This window comes from Salmo salar, unplaced genomic scaffold (genome assembly GCF_965601325.2).
Source record: "Salmo salar unplaced genomic scaffold, fSalSal1 ptg000136l, whole genome shotgun sequence".
Classification (NCBI taxonomy): domain Eukaryota; kingdom Metazoa; phylum Chordata; class Actinopteri; order Salmoniformes; family Salmonidae; genus Salmo; species Salmo salar.
The window spans coordinates 38,986-61,254 of NW_027675321.1; the positions used below are offsets into that span (position 1 = coordinate 38,986).

General features: G+C 38.0%; 2 protein-coding genes across 2 annotated transcripts; both read left to right on the plus strand.

The window, feature by feature from the left end:
- Positions 1-10,418: 10,418 nt before the first annotated feature.
- LOC145866919 (uncharacterized) lies at positions 10,419-11,344 on the plus strand. Its single transcript, XM_082970992.1, has 3 exons — positions 10,419-10,548; positions 10,797-10,881; positions 11,011-11,344. The coding sequence occupies exons 1-3, from the start codon at positions 10,481-10,483 to the stop codon at positions 11,296-11,298; spliced, it is 441 nt and encodes a 146-aa protein (XP_082827118.1). The 5' UTR covers positions 10,419-10,480; the 3' UTR covers positions 11,299-11,344.
- A 175-nt stretch (positions 11,345-11,519) lies between these two features.
- On the plus strand, positions 11,520-13,930 carry LOC145866926 (NLR family CARD domain-containing protein 3-like). Its single transcript, XM_082970996.1, has 2 exons — positions 11,520-13,441; positions 13,726-13,930. Exons 1-2 carry the CDS (start codon positions 12,060-12,062, stop codon positions 13,913-13,915), a joined length of 1,572 nt encoding a protein of 523 aa, XP_082827122.1. The 5' UTR covers positions 11,520-12,059; the 3' UTR covers positions 13,916-13,930.
- Positions 13,931-22,269: the final 8,339 nt, after the last annotated feature.

A 22,269-nucleotide genomic window follows, 5' to 3' on the forward strand; every position in this document is an offset into this window, starting at 1 on the left:
TAGAGAGGGAGACTTTTCTACTGAACAAAGGTAAGAAGAACTCATGGGTCATGGTCAGTGAGTTAAACAACACTGTCTCTAGTCATTTCTCCTCTCCCATTTTCACATTTATTTTTTCAATTTTCATAGTCTTTAAACAATATTAAACAAACACAACATTCCCTCCCTGTTTGTGTGTGTGTGTGTGTGTGTGTGTGTGTGTGTGTGTGTGTGTGTGTGTGTGTGTGTGTGTGTGTGTGTGTGTGTGTGTGTGTGTGTGTGTGTGTGTGTGTGTGTGTGTGTGTGTGTGTGTGTGTGCTCTCCCTGGATGAAGAGATATAATCTCTATCCTGATTGCCTAGTCACTTTTATCCTTACCTACATATACATATTACCTCAATTACCTGGTACCCCTGCACATTGACTCAGTACTGGTACTCCTTATAGTCTCATTATTACCTCAACTACCTGGTACCCCTGCACATTGACTCAGTACTGGTACTCCTTATAGTCTCATTATTACCTCAACTACCTGGTACCCCTGCACATTGACTCAGTACTGGTACTCCTTATAGTCTCATTATTACCTCAACTACCTGGTACCCCTGCACATTGACTCAGTACTGGTACTCCGTATAGCCTGATCTCTGAGAGTGAGACAGAAATATACTATTACTGTGTTAAACCTAGCAGTACTACTGATTTCTCTGAGAGTGAGGCAGATATATATTATTACTGTGTTAAACCTAGCAGTACTACTGATTTCACTGAGAGGCAGATATATATTATTACTGTGTTAAACCTAGCAGTACTACTGATTTCTCTGAGAGGCAGATATATATTATTACTGTGTTAAACCTAGCAGTACTACTGATTTCCCTGAGAGTGAGGCAGATATATATTATTACTGTATTAAACCTAGCAGTACTACTGATTTCTCTGAGAGTGAGGCAGATATATATTATTACTGTATTAAACCTAGCAGTACTACTGATTTCTCTGAGAGTGAGGCAGATATATATTATTACTGTATTAAACCTAGCAGTACTACTGATTTCTCTTAGAGGCAGATATATATTATTACTGTGTTAAACCTAGCAGTACTACTGATTTCACTGAGAGGCAGATATATATTATTACTGTATTAAACCTAGCAGTACTACTGATTTCTCTGAGAGGCAGATATATATTATTACTGTATTAAACCTAGCAGTACTACTGATTTCCCTGAGAGTGAGGCAGATATATATTATTACTGTATTAAACCTAGCAGTACTACTGATTTCTCTGAGAGGCAGATATGTATTATTACTGTGTTAAACCTAGCAGTACTACTGATTTCTCTGAGAGTGAGGCAGATATATAGCATTTAGCAAAAAAACATTATTTCTCTCTCTGAAATGAAACCATCAAGTGATAGATTTTAAAGAAATACATGTCTGTCACTGAACAACGCCATGCCATGATTAGATAGTGAAATAACACACCAATCTCTTCCATAATTTCTTTAAACCATAAAGGCAAATTTCCGAACATTTCTGTAAAGTGATATGTTGCATGTTGGAACTCTTCTTATGTTTCCCATCTGAGATCAGAGTAGATGAGAGATGTAATGTTTGTCTCTGTTGTGCTGAAGACCAATCAAGCCGGAGAGACCAGCCTCCCCTGTACCCAGCTGTGTGTCCATGAAGAGTGACCGGTCTATGGATCGTCCTATAATGTTTAGAGAGGGAGACTTTTCTACTGAACAAAGGTAAGAAGAACTCATGGGTCATGGTCAGTGAGTTAAACAACACTGTCTCTAGTCATTTCTCCTCTCCCATTTTCACATTTCTTTTGGTTGTTTTCATAATCATTAGGCTAATACTTTAGTCCATTTTCATAGTGCTAAAACAATATTAAACAAACACAACGTTCCCTCCACGTGTGTGTGTGTGTGTGTGTGTGTGTGTGTGTGTGTGTGTGTGTGTGTGTGTGTGTGTGTGTGTGTGTGTGTGTGTGTGTGTGTGCACTCCCTGGATGAGGAGATATAATCTCTATCCTGATTGCCTAGTCACTTTTATCCCTACCTACATGTACATATTACCTCAATTACCTAAACTACCTGGTACCCCTGCACATTGACTCAGTACTGGTACTCCTTATAGTCTCATTATTACCTCAACTACCTGGTACCCCTGCACATTGACTCAGTACTGGTACTCCTTATAGTCTCATTATTACCTCAACTACCTGGTACCCCTGCACATTGACTCAGTACTGGTACTCCTTATAGTCTCATTATTACCTCAACTACCTGGTACCCCTGCACATTGACTCAGTACTGGTACTCCTTGTAGCGTCATTATTACCTAAACTACCTGGTACCCCTGCACATTGACTCAGTACTGGTACTCCTTATAGTCTCATTATTACCTCAACTACCTGGTACCCCTGCACATTGACTCAGTACTGGTACTCCTTATAGTCTCATTATTACCTCAACTACCTGGTACCCTGCACATTGACTCAGTACTGGTACTCCTTATAGTCTCATTATTACCTCAACTACCTGGTACCCCTGCACATTGACTCAGTACTGGTACTCCTTATAGTCTCATTATTACCTCAACTACCTGGTACCCCTGCACATTGACTCAGTACTGGTACTCCTTGTAGCGTCATTATTACCTAAACTACCTGGTACCCCTGCACATTGACTCAGTACTGGTACTCCTTATAGTCTCATTATTACCTCAACTACCTGGTACCCCTGCACATTGACTCAGTACTGGTACTCCTTATAGTCTCATTATTACCTCAACTACCTGGTACCCCTGCACATTGACTCAGTACTGGTACTCCTTACAGCCTCATTATTACCTCAACTACCTGGTACCCCTGCACATTGACTCAGTACTGGTACTCCTTATAGTCTCATTATTACCTCAACTACCTGGTACCCCTGCACATTGACTCAGTACTGGTACTCCTTATAGCCTCATTATTACCTCAACTACCTGGTACCCCTGCACATTGACTCAGTACTGGTACTCCTTATAGTCTCATTATTACCTCAACTACCTGGTACCCCTGCACATTGACTCAGTACTGGTACTCCTTGTAGTCTCATTATTACCTCAACTACCTGGTACCCCTGCACATTGACTCAGTACTGGTACTCCTTATAGTCTCATTATTACCTCAACTACCTGGTACCCCTGCACATTGACTCAGTACTGGTACTCCTTATAGTCTCATTATTACCTCAACTACCTGGTACCCCTGCATATTGACTCAGTACTGGTACTCCGTATAGCCTGATCTCTGAGAGTGAGACAGATATATATTATTACTGTGTTAAACCTAGCTGTACTACTGATTTCTCTGAGAGGCAGATATATATTATTACTGTGTTAAACCTAGCAGTACTACTGATTTCTCTGAGAGGCAGATATATATTATTACTGTGTAAAACCTAGCAGTACTACTGATTTCTCTGAGAGTGAGGGAGATATATATTATTACTGTGTAAAACCTAGCAGTACTACTGATTTCTCTGAGAGGCAGATATATATTATTACTGTGTTAAACCTAGCAGTACTACTGATTTCTCTGAGAGTGAGGCAGATATATATTATTACTGTATTAAACCTAGCAGTACTACTGATTTCTCTGCGAGTGAGGCAGATATATATTATTACTGTATTAAACCTAGCAGTACTACTGATTTCTCTGAGAGGCAGATATATATTATTACTGTATTAAACCTAGCAGTACTACTGATTTCTCTGAGAGGCAGATATATATTATTACTGTATTAAACCTAGCAGTACTACTGATTTCTCTGAGAGGCAGATATATATTATTACTGTGTTAAACCTAGCAGTACTACTGATTTCTCTGAGAGGCAGATATATATTATTACTGTGTTAAACCTAGCATTACTACTGATTTCTCTGAGAGGCAGATATATATTATTACTGTTTTAAACCTAGCAGTACTGCTGATTTCTCTGAGAGTGAGGCAGATATATATTATTACTGTATTAAACCTAGCAGTACTACTGATTTCTCTGCGAGTGAGCAAGATATATATTATTACTGTATTAAACCTAGCAGTACTACTGATTTCTCTGAGAGGCAGATATATATTATTACTGTATTAAACCTAGCAGTACTACTGATTTCTCTGAGAGGCAGATATATATTATTACTGTGTTAAACCTAGCAGTACTACTGATTTCTCTGAGAGGCAGATATATATTATTACTGTGTTAAACCTAGCATTACTACTGATTTCTCTGAGAGGCAGATATATATTATTACTGTGTAAAACCTAGCAGTACTACTGATTTCTCTGAGAGTGAGGGAGATATATATTATTACTGTGTAAAACCTAGCAGTACTACTGATTTCTCTGAGAGGCAGATATATATTATTACTGTGTTAAACCTAGCAGTACTACTGATTTCTCTGAGAGTGAGACAGATATATATTATTACTGTATTAAACCTAGCAGTACTACTGATTTCTCTGCGAGTGAGGCAGATATATATTATTACTGTATTAAACCTAGCAGTACTACTGATTTCTCTGAGAGGCAGATATATATTATTACTGTATTAAACCTAGCAGTACTACTGATTTCTCTGAGAGGCAGATATATATTATTACTGTATTAAACCTAGCAGTACTACTGATTTCTCTGAGAGGCAGATATATATTATTACTGTGTTAAACCTAGCAGTACTACTGATTTCTCTGAGAGGCAGATATATATTATTACTGTGTTAAACCTAGCATTACTACTGATTTCTCTGAGAGGCAGATATATATTATTACTGTTTTAAACCTAGCAGTACTGCTGATTTCTCTGAGAGTGAGGCAGATATATATTATTACTGTATTAAACCTAGCAGTACTACTGATTTCTCTGCGAGTGAGGCAGATATATATTATTACTGTATTAAACCTAGCAGTACTACTGATTTCTCTGAGAGGCAGATATATATTATTACTGTATTAAACCTAGCAGTACTACTGATTTCTCTGAGAGGCAGATATATATTATTACTGTGTTAAACCTAGCAGTACTACTGATTTCTCTGAGAGGCAGATATATATTATTACTGTGTTAAACCTAGCATTACTACTGATTTCTCTGAGAGGCAGATATATATTATTACTGTTTTAAACCTAGCAGTACTGCTGATTTCTCTGAGAGTGAGGCAGATATATATTATTACTGTATTAAACCTAGCAGTACTACTGATTTCTCTGAGAGTGAGGCAGATATATATTATTACTGTGTTAAACCTAGCAGTACTGCTGATTTCTCTGAGAGGCAGATATATATTATTACTGTATTAAACCTAGCAGTACTACTGATTTCTCTGAGAGTGAGGCAGATATATATTATTACTGTATTAAACCTAGCAGTACTACTGATTTCTCTGAGAGTGAGGCAGATATATATTATTACTGTATTAAACCTAGCAGTACTACTGATTTCTCTGAGAGTGAGGCAGATATATATTATTACTGTGTTAAACCTAGCAGTACTACTGATTTCTCTGAGAGGCAGATATATATTATTACTGTATTAAACCTAGCAGTACTACTGATTTCTCTGAGAGGCAGATATATATTATTACTGTTTTAAACCTAGCAGTACTGCTGATTTCTCTGAGAGTGAGGCAGATATATATTACTACTGTATTAAACCTAGCAGTACTACTGATTTCTCTGCGAGTGAGGCAGATATATATTATTACTGTATTAAACCTAGCAGTACTACTGATTTCTCTGAGAGGCAGATATATATTATTACTGTATTAAACCTAGCAGTACTACTGATTTCTCTGAGAGGCAGATATATATTATTACTGTGTTAAACCTAGCAGTACTACTGATTTCTCTGAGAGGCAGATATATATTATTACTGTGTTAAACCTAGCATTACTACTGATTTCTCTGAGAGGCAGATATATATTATTACTGTATTAAACCTAGCAGTACTGCTGATTTCTCGGAGAGTGAGGCAGATATATATTATTACTGTATTAAACCTAGCAGTACTACTGATTTCTCTGAGAGTGAGGCAGATATATATTATTACTGTGTTAAACCTAGCAGTACTGCTGATTTCTCTGAGAGGCAGATATATATTATTACTGTGTTAAACCTAGCAGTACTGCTGATTTCTCTGAGAGGCAGATATATATTATTACTGTATTAAACCTAGCAGTACTACTGATTTCTCTGAGAGTGAGGCAGATATATATTATTACTGTATTAAACCTAGCAGTACTACTGATTTCTCTGAGAGTGAGGCAGATATATATTATTACTGTATTAAACCTAGCAGTACTACTGATTTCTCTGAGAGTGAGGCAGATATATATTATTACTGTGTTAAACCTAGCAGTACTACTGATTTCTCTGAGAGGCAGATATATATTATTACTGTATTAAACCTAGCAGTAATACTGATTTCTCGGAGAGTGAGGCAGATATATATTATTACTGTGTTAAACCTAGCAGTACTACTGATTTCTCTGAGAGTGAGACAGATATATATTATTACTGTGTAAAACCTAGCAGTACTACTGATTTCTCTGAGAGGCAGATATATATTATTACTTTGTTAAACCTAGCAGTACTACTGATTTCTCTGAGAGGCAGATATATATTATTACTTTGTTAAACCTAGCAGTACTACTGATTTCTCTGAGAGTGAGGCAGATATATATTATTACTGTGTTAAACCTAGCAGTACTACTGATTTCTCAGAGAGTGAGGCAGATATATATTATTACTGTGTTAAACCTAGCAGTACTACTGATTTCTCAGAGAGTGAGGCAGATATATATTATTACTGTGTTAAACCTAGCAGTACTACTGATTTCTCTGAGAGTGAGACAGATAGATATTATTACTGTGTAAAACCTAGCAGTACTACTGATTTCTCTGAGAGGCAGATATATATTATTACTTTGTTAAACCTAGCAGTACTACTGATTTCTCTGAGAGGCAGATATATATTATTACTGTGTTAAACCTAGCAGTACTACTGATTTCTCAGAGAGTGAGGCAGATATATATTATTACTGTGTTAAACCTAGCAGTACTACTGATTTCTCAGAGAGTGAGGCAGATATATATTATTACTGTGTTAAACCTAGCAGTACTACTGATTTCTCTGAGAGTGAGACAGATATATATTATTACTGTGTTAAACCTAGCAGTACTACTGATTTCTCTGAGAGTGAGGCAGATATATATTATTACTGTAAGTAAACCTAGCAGTACTACTGATTTCTCTGAGAGTGAGGCAGATATATATTATTACTGTGTTAAACCTAGCAGTACTACTGATTTCTCTGAGAGGCAGATATATATTATTACTGTGTTAAACCTAGCAGTACTACTGATTTCTCTGAGAGGCAGATATATATTATTACTGTATTAAACCTAGCAGTACTACTGATTTCTCTGAGAGGCAGATATATATTATTACTGTGTTAAACCTAGCAGTACTACTGATTTCTCTGAGAGGCAGATATATATTATTACTGTGTTAAACCTAGCATTACTACTGATTTCTCTGAGAGGCAGATATATATTATTACTGTATTAAACCTAGCAGTACTGCTGATTTCTCGGAGAGTGAGGCAGATATATATTATTACTGTATTAAACCTAGCAGTACTACTGATTTCTCTGAGAGTGAGGCAGATATATATTATTACTGTGTTAAACCTAGCAGTACTGCTGATTTCTCTGAGAGGCAGATATATATTATTACTGTGTTAAACCTAGCAGTACTGCTGATTTCTCTGAGAGGCAGATATATATTATTACTGTATTAAACCTAGCAGTACTACTGATTTCTCTGAGCGTGAGGCAGATATATATTATTACTGTATTAAACCTAGCAGTACTACTGATTTCTCTGAGAGTGAGGCAGATATATATTATTACTGTATTAAACCTAGCAGTACTACTGATTTCTCTGAGAGTGAGGCAGATATATATTATTACTGTGTTAAACCTAGCAGTACTACTGATTTCTCTGAGAGGCAGATATATATTATTACTGTATTAAACCTAGCAGTACTACTGATTTCTCGGAGAGTGAGGCAGATATATATTATTACTGTGTTAAACCTAGCAGTACTACTGATTTCTCTGAGAGTGAGACAGATATATATTATTACTGTGTAAAACCTAGCAGTACTACTGATTTCTCTGAGAGGCAGATATATATTATTACTTTGTTAAACCTAGCAGTACTACTGATTTCTCTGAGAGTGAGGCAGATATATATTATTACTGTGTTAAACCTAGCAGTACTACTGATTTCTCAGAGAGTGAGGCAGATATATATTATTACTGTGTGAAACCTAGCAGTACTACTGATTTCTCAGAGAGTGAGGCAGATATATATTATTACTGTGTTAAACCTAGCAGTACTACTGATTTCTCTGAGAGTGAGACAGATATATATTATTACTGTGTTAAACCTAGCAGTACTACTGATTTCTCGGAGAGTGAGGCAGATATATATTATTACTGTGTTAAACCTAGCAGTACTACTGATTTCTCTGAGAGTGAGACAGATATATATTATTACTGTGTAAAACCTAGCAGTACTACTGATTTCTCTGAGAGGCAGATATATATTATTACTTTGTTAAACCTAGCAGTACTACTGATTTCTCTGAGAGGCAGATATATATTATTACTGTGTTAAACCTAGCAGTACTACTGATTTCTCAGAGAGTGAGGCAGATATATATTATTACTGTGTTAAACCTAGCAGTACTACTGATTTCTCGGAGAGTGAGGCAGATATATATTATTACTGTGTTAAACCTAGCAGTACTACTGATTTCTCTGAGAGTGAGACAGATATATATTATTACTGTGTAAAACCTAGCAGTACTACTGATTTCTCTGAGAGGCAGATATATATTATTACTTTGTTAAACCTAGCAGTACTACTGATTTCTCTGAGAGTGAGGCAGATATATATTATTACTGTGTTAAACCTAGCAGTACTACTGATTTCTCAGAGAGTGAGGCAGATATATATTATTACTGTGTTAAACCTAGCAGTACTACTGATTTCTCAGAGTGTGAGGCAGATATATATTATTACTGTGTTAAACCTAGCAGTACTACTGATTTCTCTGAGAGTGAGACAGATATATATTATTACTGTGTTAAACCTAGCAGTACTACTGATTTCTCGGAGAGTGAGGCAGATATATATTATTACTGTGTTAAACCTAGCAGTACTACTGATTTCTCTGAGAGTGAGACAGATATATATTATTACTGTGTAAAACCTAGCAGTACTACTGATTTCTCTGAGAGGCAGATATATATTATTACTTTGTTAAACCTAGCAGTACTACTGATTTCTCTGAGAGGCAGATATATATTATTACTGTGTTAAACCTAGCAGTACTACTGATTTCTCAGAGAGTGAGGCAGATATATATTATTACTGTGTTAAACCTAGCAGTACTACTGATTTCTCAGAGAGTGAGACAGATATATATTATTACTGTGTTAAACCTAGCAGTACTACTGATTTCTCTGAGAGTGAGGCAGATATATATTATTACTGTATTAAACCTAGCAGTACTACTGATTTCTCTGAGAGGCAGATATATATTATTACTGTATTAAACCTAGCAGTACTACTGATTTCTCTGAGAGTGAGGCAGATATATATTATTACTGTATTAAACCTAGCAGTACTACTGATTTCTCTGAGAGTGAGGCAGATATATTTTATTACTGTGTTAAACCTATCAGTACTACTGATTTCTCTGAGAGGCAGATATATATTATTACTGTGTAAAACCTAGCAGTATTACTGATTTCTCTGAGAGGCAGATATATATTATTACTGTGTAAAACCTAGCAGTATTACTGATTTCTCTGAGAGGCAGATATATATTATTACTGTGTAAAACCTAGCAGTATTACTGATTTCTCTGAGAGGCAGATATATATTATTACTGTATTAAACCTATCAGTACTACTGATTTCTCTGAGAGGCAGATATATATTATTACTGTGTAAAACCTAGCAGTATTACTGATTTCTCTGAGAGGCAGATATACATTATTACTGTGTTAAACCTAGCAGTACTACTGATTTCTCTGAGAGGCAGATATACGTAAAGCATTTTGAAAAAAAAAACATTTGACTCTGAAATGAAAACATCAAATGATACATTATAAACAAATACATGTCGGTCATTGGACAATTGCATGCCATGATTAGGGAGTTAAAAAACACCTATCTCATTTATAATTTCTTTAAACAATAAAAGTTAACTTATGAACGTTTCTGAAAGTGATATATAGCGTTTTGTAATGAAACTCTTCTTATGTTTCCCCATCTGAGATCAGAGTAGATGAGAGATGTAATGTTTGTCTCTGTTGTGTTGAAGACCAATCAAGCAGGAGAGACCAGCCTCCCCTGTTCCCAGCTGTGTGTCCATGAAGAGTGACTGGTCTATGAATCATCCAATAAAGTTTAGAGAGGGAGACTTTTCTACTGAACAAAGGTAAGAAGAACTCATGGGTCATGGTCAGTGAGTTAAACAACACTGTCTCTAGTCATTTCTCCTCTCCCATTTTCACATTTCTTTTGGTTGTTTTCATAATCCATAGGCTAATCCTTTAGTCCATTTTCATAGTCCTAAAACTGTGTGTGTGTGTGTGTGTGTGTGTGTGTGTGTGTGTGTGTGTGTGTGTGTGTGTGTGTGTGTGTGTGTGTGTGTGTGTGTACTGTAATCTCATGTTTTGTCCACAGAAACCAACAGGAGAGATCAGAGTCAGAGATTCTCAGTGGTCAGTCTTCCCAGAGTCATCAAACAGACCTGGACTCTATATTCAGTGTATGTGATCCTGTTATGAACATTTGTTTTTGTTTTCCTCAAGTAAAGTTGATCTGTAAGTCATTCATTAATGTGTTAATGAGAAAGCATTTATTCTCTTGCTTAACTTATTTACTTGATTTATTTTAGTTGCTTGAAGAGAAAATGATTACATTTGTGAAGAACGAGCTGAAGATGTTCAAGAGGATTCTTAGTCCAGAACTCCCAGAAGGCTTTGAGAGTCAGAAGCAGGATGAGGAAGTGGTGGATGCTGAAGATGAGAAGCAGGAGAGCAGTGCCAGAGAGGGGGCTCTGAAGATCACACTGCACGTCCTGAGGAAAATGAACCAGAAGGAGCTCGCTGACACACTGGAGAAATGTAAGATCTGTCTGCCTCATGTTGAATGCTGTTTTATAACATTTAAAAGCTGTAGCTAAAGTACAGCTAAAGTAGCTGTGTAACTCAATGATATTTTAGCAGCCTTAACACAACACCTAGTGACCTCATCAAGTAGCAGCAGGGATGTGTTGTGGTGATTAATTTAGAGAGAGAGAGAGAGAGAGACAGAGAGAGAGAGAGAGAGACAACATTAATAATACCATCAATAACACCAATAATAATATAATCAGTTACACCAGTCTGTAATGCATTATGAAAACATTTACACATTTATACTGTCAGTTAAGAGAATAAATTATTATAATGTAAAACTTTATAACAGTCCTACAGTACTGTAGGCATTAAAACAGACGTAATATTAATATCATCTGTGTTATTTCTAGATTCAGATGAGCTTGCTGTGATTTGCCAACGTGAACTCAAATCTAATCTAAAGAAGAAGTTTCAATGTGTATTTGAGGGGATCGCTAAACAAGGAAACCCAACACTTCTCAATAAGATCTACACAGAGCTCTACATCACAGAGGGTGGAACAGGAGAGGTCAATAATGAACATGAGCTGAGACAGATTGAGACAACAACCAGGAAACAAGCAAGACCAGAGACTGCAATCAAATGTAACGACATCTTCAAACCCTTAACTGGACAAGACAAACTCATCAGAACTGTGCTGACAAAGGGAGTCGCTGGCATTGGAAAAACAGTCTCTGTGCAGAAGTTCATTCTGGACTGGGCTGAAGGAAAAGCAAATCAGGATTTTCAATTTGTGTTTTCATTCCCTTTTCGAGAGCTGAATTTGATGAAAGATGACACACACACTTTCATTGAACTTCTCTATCACTTCTCAATGGATACCAAACAATCAAGAATCTCCAACTACAACAAGTACAAAGTTCTGTTCATCTTTGATGGTCTGGATGAGTGCCGACTGCCCCTAGACTTCCAGAAGAACAAGATCTGTTGGGACGTCACAGAGTCAACCTCAGTGGATGTTCTGCTGACAAATCTCATCGAGGGAAATCTGCTTCCCTCTGCTCTCCTCTGGATAACTACCCGACCTGCAGCAGCCAATAAGATCCCTTCAGGGTGTGTTGACCAGGTGACAGAGGTACGAGGGTTCAATGACCCACAGAAGGAGGAGTACTTCAGGAAGAGATTCAGTGATGATGACCTGGCCAGCAGAATCATCTCACACATAAAGACATCAAGGAGCCTCCACATCATGTGCCACATTCCAGTCTTCTGTTGGATTTCTGCAACAGTCCTCGAACACATGCTGAAACATAAGAGAGAAGAGATGCCCAAGACTCTGACTGAGATGTACACACACCTTGTGGTGTTTCATACCAAACAGAAGGATGAAAAGTATCTTGGGAAAGAAGAGACAGGTCCACACTTGAATGAAGAGAGCATTCTGTCACTGGGAAAACTGGCTTTTCAACAGCTTGTGAATGGCAATCTGATTTTCTATGAAGAAGACCTGAAAGAGGCTGGCATTGATGTCAATGAAGCCTCAGTGTACTCAGGATTGTGCACACAGATCTTTAAAGAGGAATGTGGGCTGTACCAGGACAAGGTGTACTGCTTTGTTCATCTGAGCATTCAGGAGTTTCTGGCTGCTGTGTATGTGTTCCTCTCATTCATCAACAACAATGAGAATCTAATGGACAAACAGCAAACAAAGTCCAGTATCTTTTCTCTGCTGTACAGAGACAAGTCTGAAGGTACTGTCTACAAGAGTGCTGTGGATAAAGCCTTACAAAGTGAGACAGGAAACCTGGACCTTTTCCTCCGATTCCTTCTGGGACTCTCACTGGAGTCCAATCAGAAGCACTTACGAGGTCTACTGACAAAGACAAGAAGCAGCTCACAGAGCCATGAAGACACAGTGAACTACATCAAGGAGAAGATCAGGGAGAATCCCTCTCCAGAGAGGAGCATCAATCTGTTCCACTGTCTGAATGAACTGAATGACCATTCTCTAGTGGAGGAGATCCAATTCTACCTGAGATCAGGAAGTCTCTCAGAAGAAGAACTGTCACCTGCACAGTGGTCAGCTCTGGTCTTTGTGTTGCTGACTTCAGAAAAGGAGCTGGATGTGTTTGACCTGAAGAAATTCTCCAGATCAGAGAAAGGTCTTCTGAGGCTGCTGCCAGTGGTCAAAGCCTCCAGAGCTGCTCTGTGAGTACATAAAATGACATATAAGAACTAATCATCAGGCAGAAATATTCAGTTTAGGAAAAATGTGTATTATAATATGTATATAATATTATATTGAAAAACATATAGAAAAAATGCATTGATTTTGACAATAGTATAACAATATAACCATACAATTCAAGGAGATGGGAGATGAATCTATATGTTGTTTGGGAATATGAAGCAAATGCATCTACCATTGTCCTTCTACACTACTGGTGTTAAATTAACAGTGTGTTTGTGAAGTCATGATGATCTCGTTGCAGGCTGTCAGGCTGTGGAGTCACAGAGAAAGGCTGTTCTTCTCTGGTCTCAGCTCTGAAGTCAAACCCCTCACACCTGAGAGAGCTGGACCTGAGTAACAATGACCTGAAGAATTCAGGAGTGGAGCTGCTCTCTGCTGTACTGGAGGATCCACACTGCAGACTGGAGACTCTGAGGTCAGTATTCCTGTAGTTGGTCAACAAGTGATAACTGTTCACCAGATCCACATGTGTTTACCAGACACACATAGTCCACACCATATGTGTTTGGACAGTGAAGCTTACAGTTTTACATTTGGTGCTATGCTCCAGCATGTTGGATTTGAGATCAAATGTTTCATATTAGTTGACAGTACAGAATGTCACCTTTTATTTGAGACTATTCGTATCTGTTTTACCGTTTAGAAATGAAAGCATTTTATGTATCTAGTTCTCCCATTTTATGTATGTACAGTGGCTTGCAAAAGAATTCACCCCCATGGCATTTTTCCTTTTTGTTTGCCTTACAACCTGGAATTAAAATAGATTTTTGGGGGTTTGTATCATTTCATTTACAAAACATGCCTACCACTTTGAAGATACAAAATATTTTAATTGTGAAACAAACAAGAAATAAGAAAAAAAAGAGAACTTGACCGTGCTTAACTATTCACTCCCCCAAAGTCAATAGTTTGTAGAGCCACCTTTTGCAGCTATTACAGCTGCTACTCTCTTGGGGAATGTCTCCATAAGCTTGGCACATCTAGCCACTGGGATTTTCGCCCATTTTTCAAGGCAAAACTGCTCCAGCTCCTTCAAGTTGGATGGGTTCCGCTGGTGTACAGCAATCTGTAAGTCATACCACAGATTCTCAATTGGATTGAGGTCTGGGCTTTGACTAGGCCATTACAAAACAGTTACATGTGTCCCCTTAAACCACTCGAGTGTTGCTTTAGCAGTCTTACATCTCTGGAAGACTGAAACAGCTTTCCCTCAAGCATTTCCCTGTATCTAGCACCATCCATCATTCCTTCAATTCTGACCAGTTTCCCAGTCCCTGCCGATGAAAAACAAACCCACAGCATGATGCTGCCACCACCATGCTTCACTGTGGGGATGCGGTTCTCGGGGTGATGCGAGGTGTTGGGTTTGCACCAGACATAGCGTTTTCCTTGATGGCCAAAAAGCTCAATTTTAGTCTCATCTAACCAGAGTACCTTCTTCCATATGTTTGGGGAGTCTGCCACATGCCTTTTGGTGAACACCAAATGTGTTTGCTTATTTTTTTTCTTCAAGCAATGGCTTTTTTTCTGGCCACTCTTCCGTAAAGCCCAGCTCTGTGGAGTGTACGGCTTAAAGTGGTCCTATGGATAGATACTCCAATCTCCGCTGTGGAGCTTTGCAGCTCCTTCAGGGTTATCTTTGGCCTCTTTGTTGCCTCTGATTAATGCCCTCCTTGCCTGGTCTGTGAGTTTTGGTGGGCGGCCCTCTCTTGGCAGGTTTGTTTTGGTGCCATATTCTTTCCATTTTTTAATAACGGATTTAATGGTGCTCCGTGGGATGTTAAGAGTTTCATATATTTTTTTATAGCCCAACCCTGATCTGTACTTCTCCACAACTCTGTCCCTGACCTGTTTGGAGAGCTCCTTGGTCTTCATGGTGCCGCTTGCTTGATGGTGCCCCTTGCTTAGTGGTGTTGTAGACTCTGGGGCCTTTCAGAACAGGTGTATATATACTGAGATCATATGACAGATCATGTGACACTTAGATTGCACACATGTGGAGTTTATTTAACTAATGATGTGACTTCTGAAGGTAATTGGTTGCACCAGATATTATTTATGGGCTTCATAGCAAAGGGGGTGAATACATATGCACGCACCACTTTTCTGTTTTTAACTTTATTTTTTAAACAAGTCATTTTTTTTATTTCTCTTGACCAATTTGGACTATTTTGTGTTTGTCCATTACATGAAATCCAAATAAAATCAATTTAAATTACAGGTTGTAACAAAATGGGAAAAACGCCAAGGGGGATGAATACTTTTGCAAGGCACTGTAGTTCTACCATTTGAAGAAGTCTTAATTATTTGGACAAATTCACTTATATTGTATTAACCTCTTACATCTAGACGTTCCGCTAGCCGAACACCTGCTCCAATATCCAATGATAGGCGTGGCGCGAATTACAAATTCCTCAAAAATACAAAAACTTCAATTTTTCAAACATATGACTATTTTCACAGCATTTTAAAGATAAGACTCTCCTTTATCTAACCACACTGTCCGATTTCAAAAAGGCTTTACAACGAAAGCAAAACATTAGATTATGTCAGCAGAGTACCAAGCCAGAAATAATCAGACACCCATTTTTCAAGCTAGCATATAATGTCACAAAAACCCAGAAGACAGCTAAATGCAGCACTAACCTTTGATGATCTTCATCAGATGACAACCCTAGGACATTATGTTATACAATACATGCATGTTTTGTTCAATCAAGTTCATATTTATATCAAAAACCAGCTTTTTACATTAGCATGTGACGTTCAGAACTAGCATACCCCCCGCAAACTTCCGGCGAATTCACTAAGAATTTACTAAATTACTCACGATAAACGTTCACAAAAAGCCTAACAATTATTTTAAGAATTATAGATACAGAACTCCTCTATGCACTCGATATGTCCGATTTTAAAATAGCTTTTTGGTGAAAGCATATTTTGCAATATTCTAAGTACATAGCCCAGGCATCACGGGCTAGCTATTAAGACACCCGGCAAGTTTAGCACTCACCAATATCAGGTTTACTATTATAAAAGTTTGATTACCTTTTGTTGTCTTCGTCAGAATGCACTCCCAGGACTGCTACTTCAATAACAAATGTTGGTTTGGTCCAAAATAATCCATCGTTATATCCGAATAGCGGCGTTTTGTTCGTGCGTCCCAGACACTATCTGAAATGGTAAATCAGGATCGCGCGCATGGCGCGATTCGTGACAAAAAAATTCTAAATATTCCATTACCGTACTTTGAAGCATGTCAACCACTGTTTAAAATCCATTTTTATGCCATTTTTCTCGTAAAAAAGCGATAATATTCCGACCGGGAATCTCCTTTTAGCTAAACAGAGGAAAGTAAACAAAGCTTTCGGTCGACGCGGGCACGAGCCTGAGTCTCACAGTACTGTAACCAGCCACTACCCAAACGCGCTACTTTCAGCCAGAGCCTGCAAAGCCACGATTCAGCTTTTTACCGCCTTCTGAGACCCTATGGCAGCCGTAGGAAGTGTCACGGGACAGCTAAGATCCTCACTCTTCAATAAACAGAGACAAGAAGAACGACACCTTGTCAGACAGGCCACTTCCTGCCTGAAACCTTGTCAGGTTTTTGCCTGCCAAATGAGTTGTGTTATACTCACAGACACCATTCAAACAGTTTTAGAAACTTTAGGGTGTTTTCTATCCATATGTAATAAGTATATGCATATTCTAGTTACTGGGTAGGAGTGGTAACCAGATTAAATCGGGTACGTTTTTTATCCAGCCGTGAAAATACTGCCCCCTAGCCATAACAGGTTAATTTACTGTATTCTGATCCTAGATCTGTGCCTAATGACCTCTACAATGGCAGAACTGTACAGTACATTGCTACTACTTTATTCTAAAACCTATACAACTATTGAAACAACTTTAACCCAACACCTAGAAACCTCGTCAAGCTGTTCGGATCTCTTGATGTAACAGCTAATGTGTTAGGTTAACAGTTGCTTTACCCAGGTTTAAGTCCAGGTCAGGGCAACCCCCCCCCCCCCCCACTACATTTTGTTGGCCAGTAATAAACTAACCAAGAGTTTTAAGATGCAGCCATGAGTGACAATCCCTGTTGGAGAATCTGGATTTCCTGTTTATTCTGATTCTGGAAATCTTCCCACTGGGATTTCTAAAAAACCTGTTGATAAATAATGTTTTTGGACAGAGGCACTGCAAGTGTTGACAACAAATCTTACATTATCTCATTATATACATAGAGGTGACCTTGGTAACACTTGATAATAACTATCAACGTAAAAACCTTTTAACGATTTATAAACTCTTAACAACTATATTGTAAACATTTCTAAACATTTAGAAGAATGTATAAGCATTACCAGCCTACCATTCCATAAGAATTTACAACATTTATAGTCATTTATTATAATACATTTAAGCCTACTAGAAAGTGTGTGCCCTCAGGCCTGGAGGGAAGAAAAAGTCATTCCGCTACTTAAAAATAGCAAATCCCCCTTTTCAGGCTCAAAAGGCCGACCAATCAGCCTGTTACCAACCCTTTCAGAACTTTTGGAAAAAAATTGTGTTTGACCAGGTACAATTCTATTTTACAGTAAACTAATTGACAACAGACTTTCAGTACGCTTACAGGGAAGAACATTCAATAAGCACAGCACTTACACAAATTACTGATTGGCTGAGAGAAATTGATGATAGAAAGATTGTAGGGGCTGTTTTGTTAGACTTCAGTATGGCTTTTGACATTATCGATCATAGTCTGCTGTTGGAAAAACATAAGTGTTACGGCTTTACACCGCCTTCTATATCGTGGATAAAGAGTTACCTGTCTAACAGAACACAAAGGGTGTTCTTTTATTGAAGCCTCTAGAACACAATCCAGGTAGAATCAGGAATTCTAGGCCTCTTACTTTTTAAAATGTTTACTAATGACATCAAATCAAATGTTATTTGTCACACATTACAACAGGTAGACCTTACAGTGAAATTCTTACTTACAAGACCTAACCAACAATGCTGTTTAAACATTTTTTATAAAAAAATACCTACAAAAAAATATGAATAAGAAATAAAAGTAATAAATAATTAAAGAGCAGCAGTAAAATAACAATAGCGAGGCTATATACAGGGGGTACCGGTACAGAGTCAATGTGCGGGGGTACCGGCTAAACCAGCTTCACCTCGAATGCTTTTCCAAAAGTCTTGAAGGAGTTCCCACATATGCTGAGCACTTGTTGGCTGCTTTTCCTTCACTATGCGGTCCAACTCATCCCAAACCATGTAAATTGGGTTGAGGTCGGGTGATTGTGGAGGCCAGGTCATCGGATGCAGCACTCTGTCACTTTCCTTCTTGGTCAAATAGCCTTTACACAGCCTGGAGGTGTGTTGGGTCATTGTCCTGTTGAAAAACAAATGATAGTTCCACTAAGTGCAAACCAGATTGGATGGCGTATCACTGCAGAATGCACCGCAGCAAAGGTATTTCTGGGTTTTCCTTTCCTGTGGCGGTCCTCATGAGAGCCAGTTTCATCATAGCGCTTGATATTTATTGCAACTGCACTTGATGAAACTTTTCAAAGTTCTTGAAATGTTCCACATTGACTGACCTTCATGGCTTAGACGTTCCGCTAGCCGTTACGGATGTTTCAACAACATCCGGTGAAATTGCAGAGCGCGAAATTCAAATCAAATTATTAGAAATATTTAACTTTCATAGAATCACAAGTGCAATACACCAAATTAAAGCTTAACTTCTTAATCCAGCCACCGTGTCAGATTTCAAAAAGGCTTTACGGCGAAAGCAAACCATGCTTTATGCCATTTATCTGAGGACAGCACCCCATCATACAAACACATGAAAATCATATTTCAACCAAGCAGGTGCGACACGAAAGTCAGAAATAACGATATAATTCATGCCATACCTTTGAAGACCTTCTGTTGGCACTCCAATATGTCCCAGAAACATCACAAATGGTCCTTTTGTTCAGTAAACTCCTTTTTTATATCCCCAAAATGTCCATGTAGCGGTCTTCGTCGTCCTCAGATGAAGGGGAAGAGAAATCAGACCAAAATGCAGCGTGGTAAGTGTTCGTCATTTTTAATGATAAAACTGAACACTAACTCCGACAAGCAAAACAAAAAACAAAAGAACAACCGAACAGTTCCGTCAGGTGCAAAAATACTAAACAGAAAATATCTACCCACAAAATCCAAAGGAAAAACAGGCTGCCTAAGTATGACTCCCAATCAGCAACAACGATATACAGCTGTTCCTGATTGAGAGTCATACCTGGCCAAAACAAAGAAATCCCAAACATAGAAACACGGACATAGAATGCCCACCCAAATCACATCCTGACCAAACCTAAATAGAGACATAAAAAGGCTCTCTCAGGTCAGGGCGTGACAGTCCATTTATTTTACGAGTTTGATTCAGAAATTCACCGGTTCCTACTCGCCCAACATGACTACAAATGATCTAATAAGTTACCTGTAAACTTGGTCCAAACATTTCAAACAACTTTCCTAATCCATCCTTAGTTATCCTAAAACCTAAATAATCTATAAAATTTAAGACGGAATATACTGTGTTCAGTAGCGGATGAAATCAATGTGGAGCGCGTGACCTGGAGCGCACACCAAGCAAAAGAGTACACTTGGCTTGACACTCATTCTTAACAGCCGTACTTCATTTCTCAAAGGAAAAACATCAACCAATTTCTAAAGACTGTTGACATCTAGTGGAAGCCATAAGAACTGCAACCAGGTGCCTCATACATCTAGATTCCCATAGAAAACAATAGAAAACACAGCCACCTCAACAACAAAAACATTCCTGGATGGTTTGCCCTCGGGGTTTCGCTTGCCAAATAAGTTTTATCCAAATCTTCCAATTATATGCATATCCTAACTTCTGGGCCTAAGTAGCAGGCAGTTTATTTTGGGCACACTTCTCATCCAGACGTGAAAATACTGCCCCCAATCCCAAAGAGGTTTCAAAGTAATGATGGACTGTCATTTCTCTTTGCTTATTTGAACTGTTCTTGCCATACTGTGGACTTGGTCTTTTACCAAATAGGACTATCTTCTGTATACTACCCCTACCTTGTCACAACACAAGTGATTGGCTCAAACACATTAAGAAGGAAATAAATTCCTCAAATGAACTTTTAACAAAACAAGCCTGTTAACTGAAATGCATTCCAGGTGACTATCTCATGAAGCTGTTTGAGAGAATGCCAAGAGTGTGCAAAGCTGTCATCAACGCAAAAGTTCTAAAACTTGTTTTACAAGTTTTTTGGTTACTACATGATTCCATATGTGTTATTTCATAGTAGAAAATAGTAAACCCTTGAATGAGTAGGCGTGTCCAAACTTTTGACTTGTACTGTATGCTCTTACTGTCACCAATGTCCCTTACAGCCTGTTTGAGTTCAGTGAGTACCATTCATTTTCACTGCCGGCTTATCCATTTGTCCACAGGAAGCTTATCTTTAACCCAAACGACAGATGGAAGCCTCTAATATGATATGTCTCAATTCCTCTTTTCCTCATGTGACCTTGTATTCAAACACACTAATTCAAAATACTAAGACACCACATTATTAAAGTGCTATCTGAAAGCCACTAATAACATATTACATTAACAAATCTCTAGTAACCCATTATACTCAACATACATTGTTACTTCATCACATCTCTTGTAACCCATTATAATATTCATATAGTATATTCGGTAATAGTTATTTTATATCTTCACATCACGCAGAATCCCTATACAACGTTAAAAACTCAGCTCACAGAATTGGTTGGGGTATTCATTCATACTCGCACCTTTTTCAAACCGGTGGACGGAACTGGTTGGGGTTTTCATTCAGATAGGCACCTCTTTCACACCGGGGCTAGTCCCCTGACAGCTCTCATTCACTCAGTACAAATAATATCTCTTATTATCCAAATTTCAATCTCTTTTTATCCAAATTTCAACCTTTGTTGAACTTCAGCTTACCAATTATTTTCCAAATATCAATATGTTATTATCCACCTTTCAATCTCTCAATTTCCAAATTTCAAACATATTAACCTGTCATTTCAACACTCACACAACTGTCAAATCAACATTCACTTAGTACTATTCCCCAACACACTCAGTAATCCTCCCTGGTTAATCCTTATGCATCTTCAACTATTATCTTGTCGTTACCTTCTTCTGCAGTTCCTCGATAGTCTCTATAGTCTCTATAGTATCTATAGTCTCAATAGTCAATATAGACATAAATGCTTAAGTCTCTGTGGTTGCCATAGTAGCTATAGTCCCTATTTAAAAATAAAAAAAATGCACCTTTATTTAACCAGGTAGGCAAGTTGAGAACAAGTTCTCATTTACAATTGCGACCTGGCCAAGATAAAGCAAAGCAGTTCGACACATACAACAACACAGAGTTACACATGGAGTAAAAAAACATACAGTCAATAATACAGTAGAAAAATAAGTCTATATACAATGTGAGCAAATGAGGTGAGATAAGGGAGGTAAAGGCAAAAAAGGCCATGGAGGGAAAGTAAATACAATATAGCAAGTAAAACACTGGAATGGTAGATATGCAGTGGAAGAAAGTGCAGAGTAGAAATAGAAATAATGGGGTGCAAAGGAGCAAAATAAATAAATAAATAAATACAGTAGGGGAAGAGGTAGTTCTATGGGCTAAATTATAGATGGGCTATGTACAGGTGCAGTGATCTGTGAGCTGCTTTGACAGCTGGTGCTTAACCTGTT

What these genes read in the sequence shown, in the direction of transcription:
- LOC145866919 (XM_082970992.1), top strand. Translation starts at nt 10,481, where the DNA reads ATGAAGAGTGACTGGTCTATGAATCATCCAATAAAGTTTAGAGAGGGA. An exon ending in GACTTTTCTACTGAACAAAG is followed by an intron (nt 10,549 to 10,796) that starts GTAAGAAGAACT and finishes TTTTGTCCACAG; the next exon opens with AAACCAACAGGAGAGATCAG. An exon ending in ACCTGGACTCTATATTCAGT is followed by an intron (nt 10,882 to 11,010) that starts GTATGTGATCCT and finishes GATTTATTTTAG; the next exon opens with TTGCTTGAAGAGAAAATGAT.
- LOC145866926 (XM_082970996.1), top strand. Translation starts at nt 12,060, where the DNA reads ATGAAAGATGACACACACACTTTCATTGAACTTCTCTATCACTTCTCA. An exon ending in AAAGCCTCCAGAGCTGCTCT is followed by an intron (nt 13,442 to 13,725) that starts GTGAGTACATAA and finishes ATCTCGTTGCAG; the next exon opens with GCTGTCAGGCTGTGGAGTCA.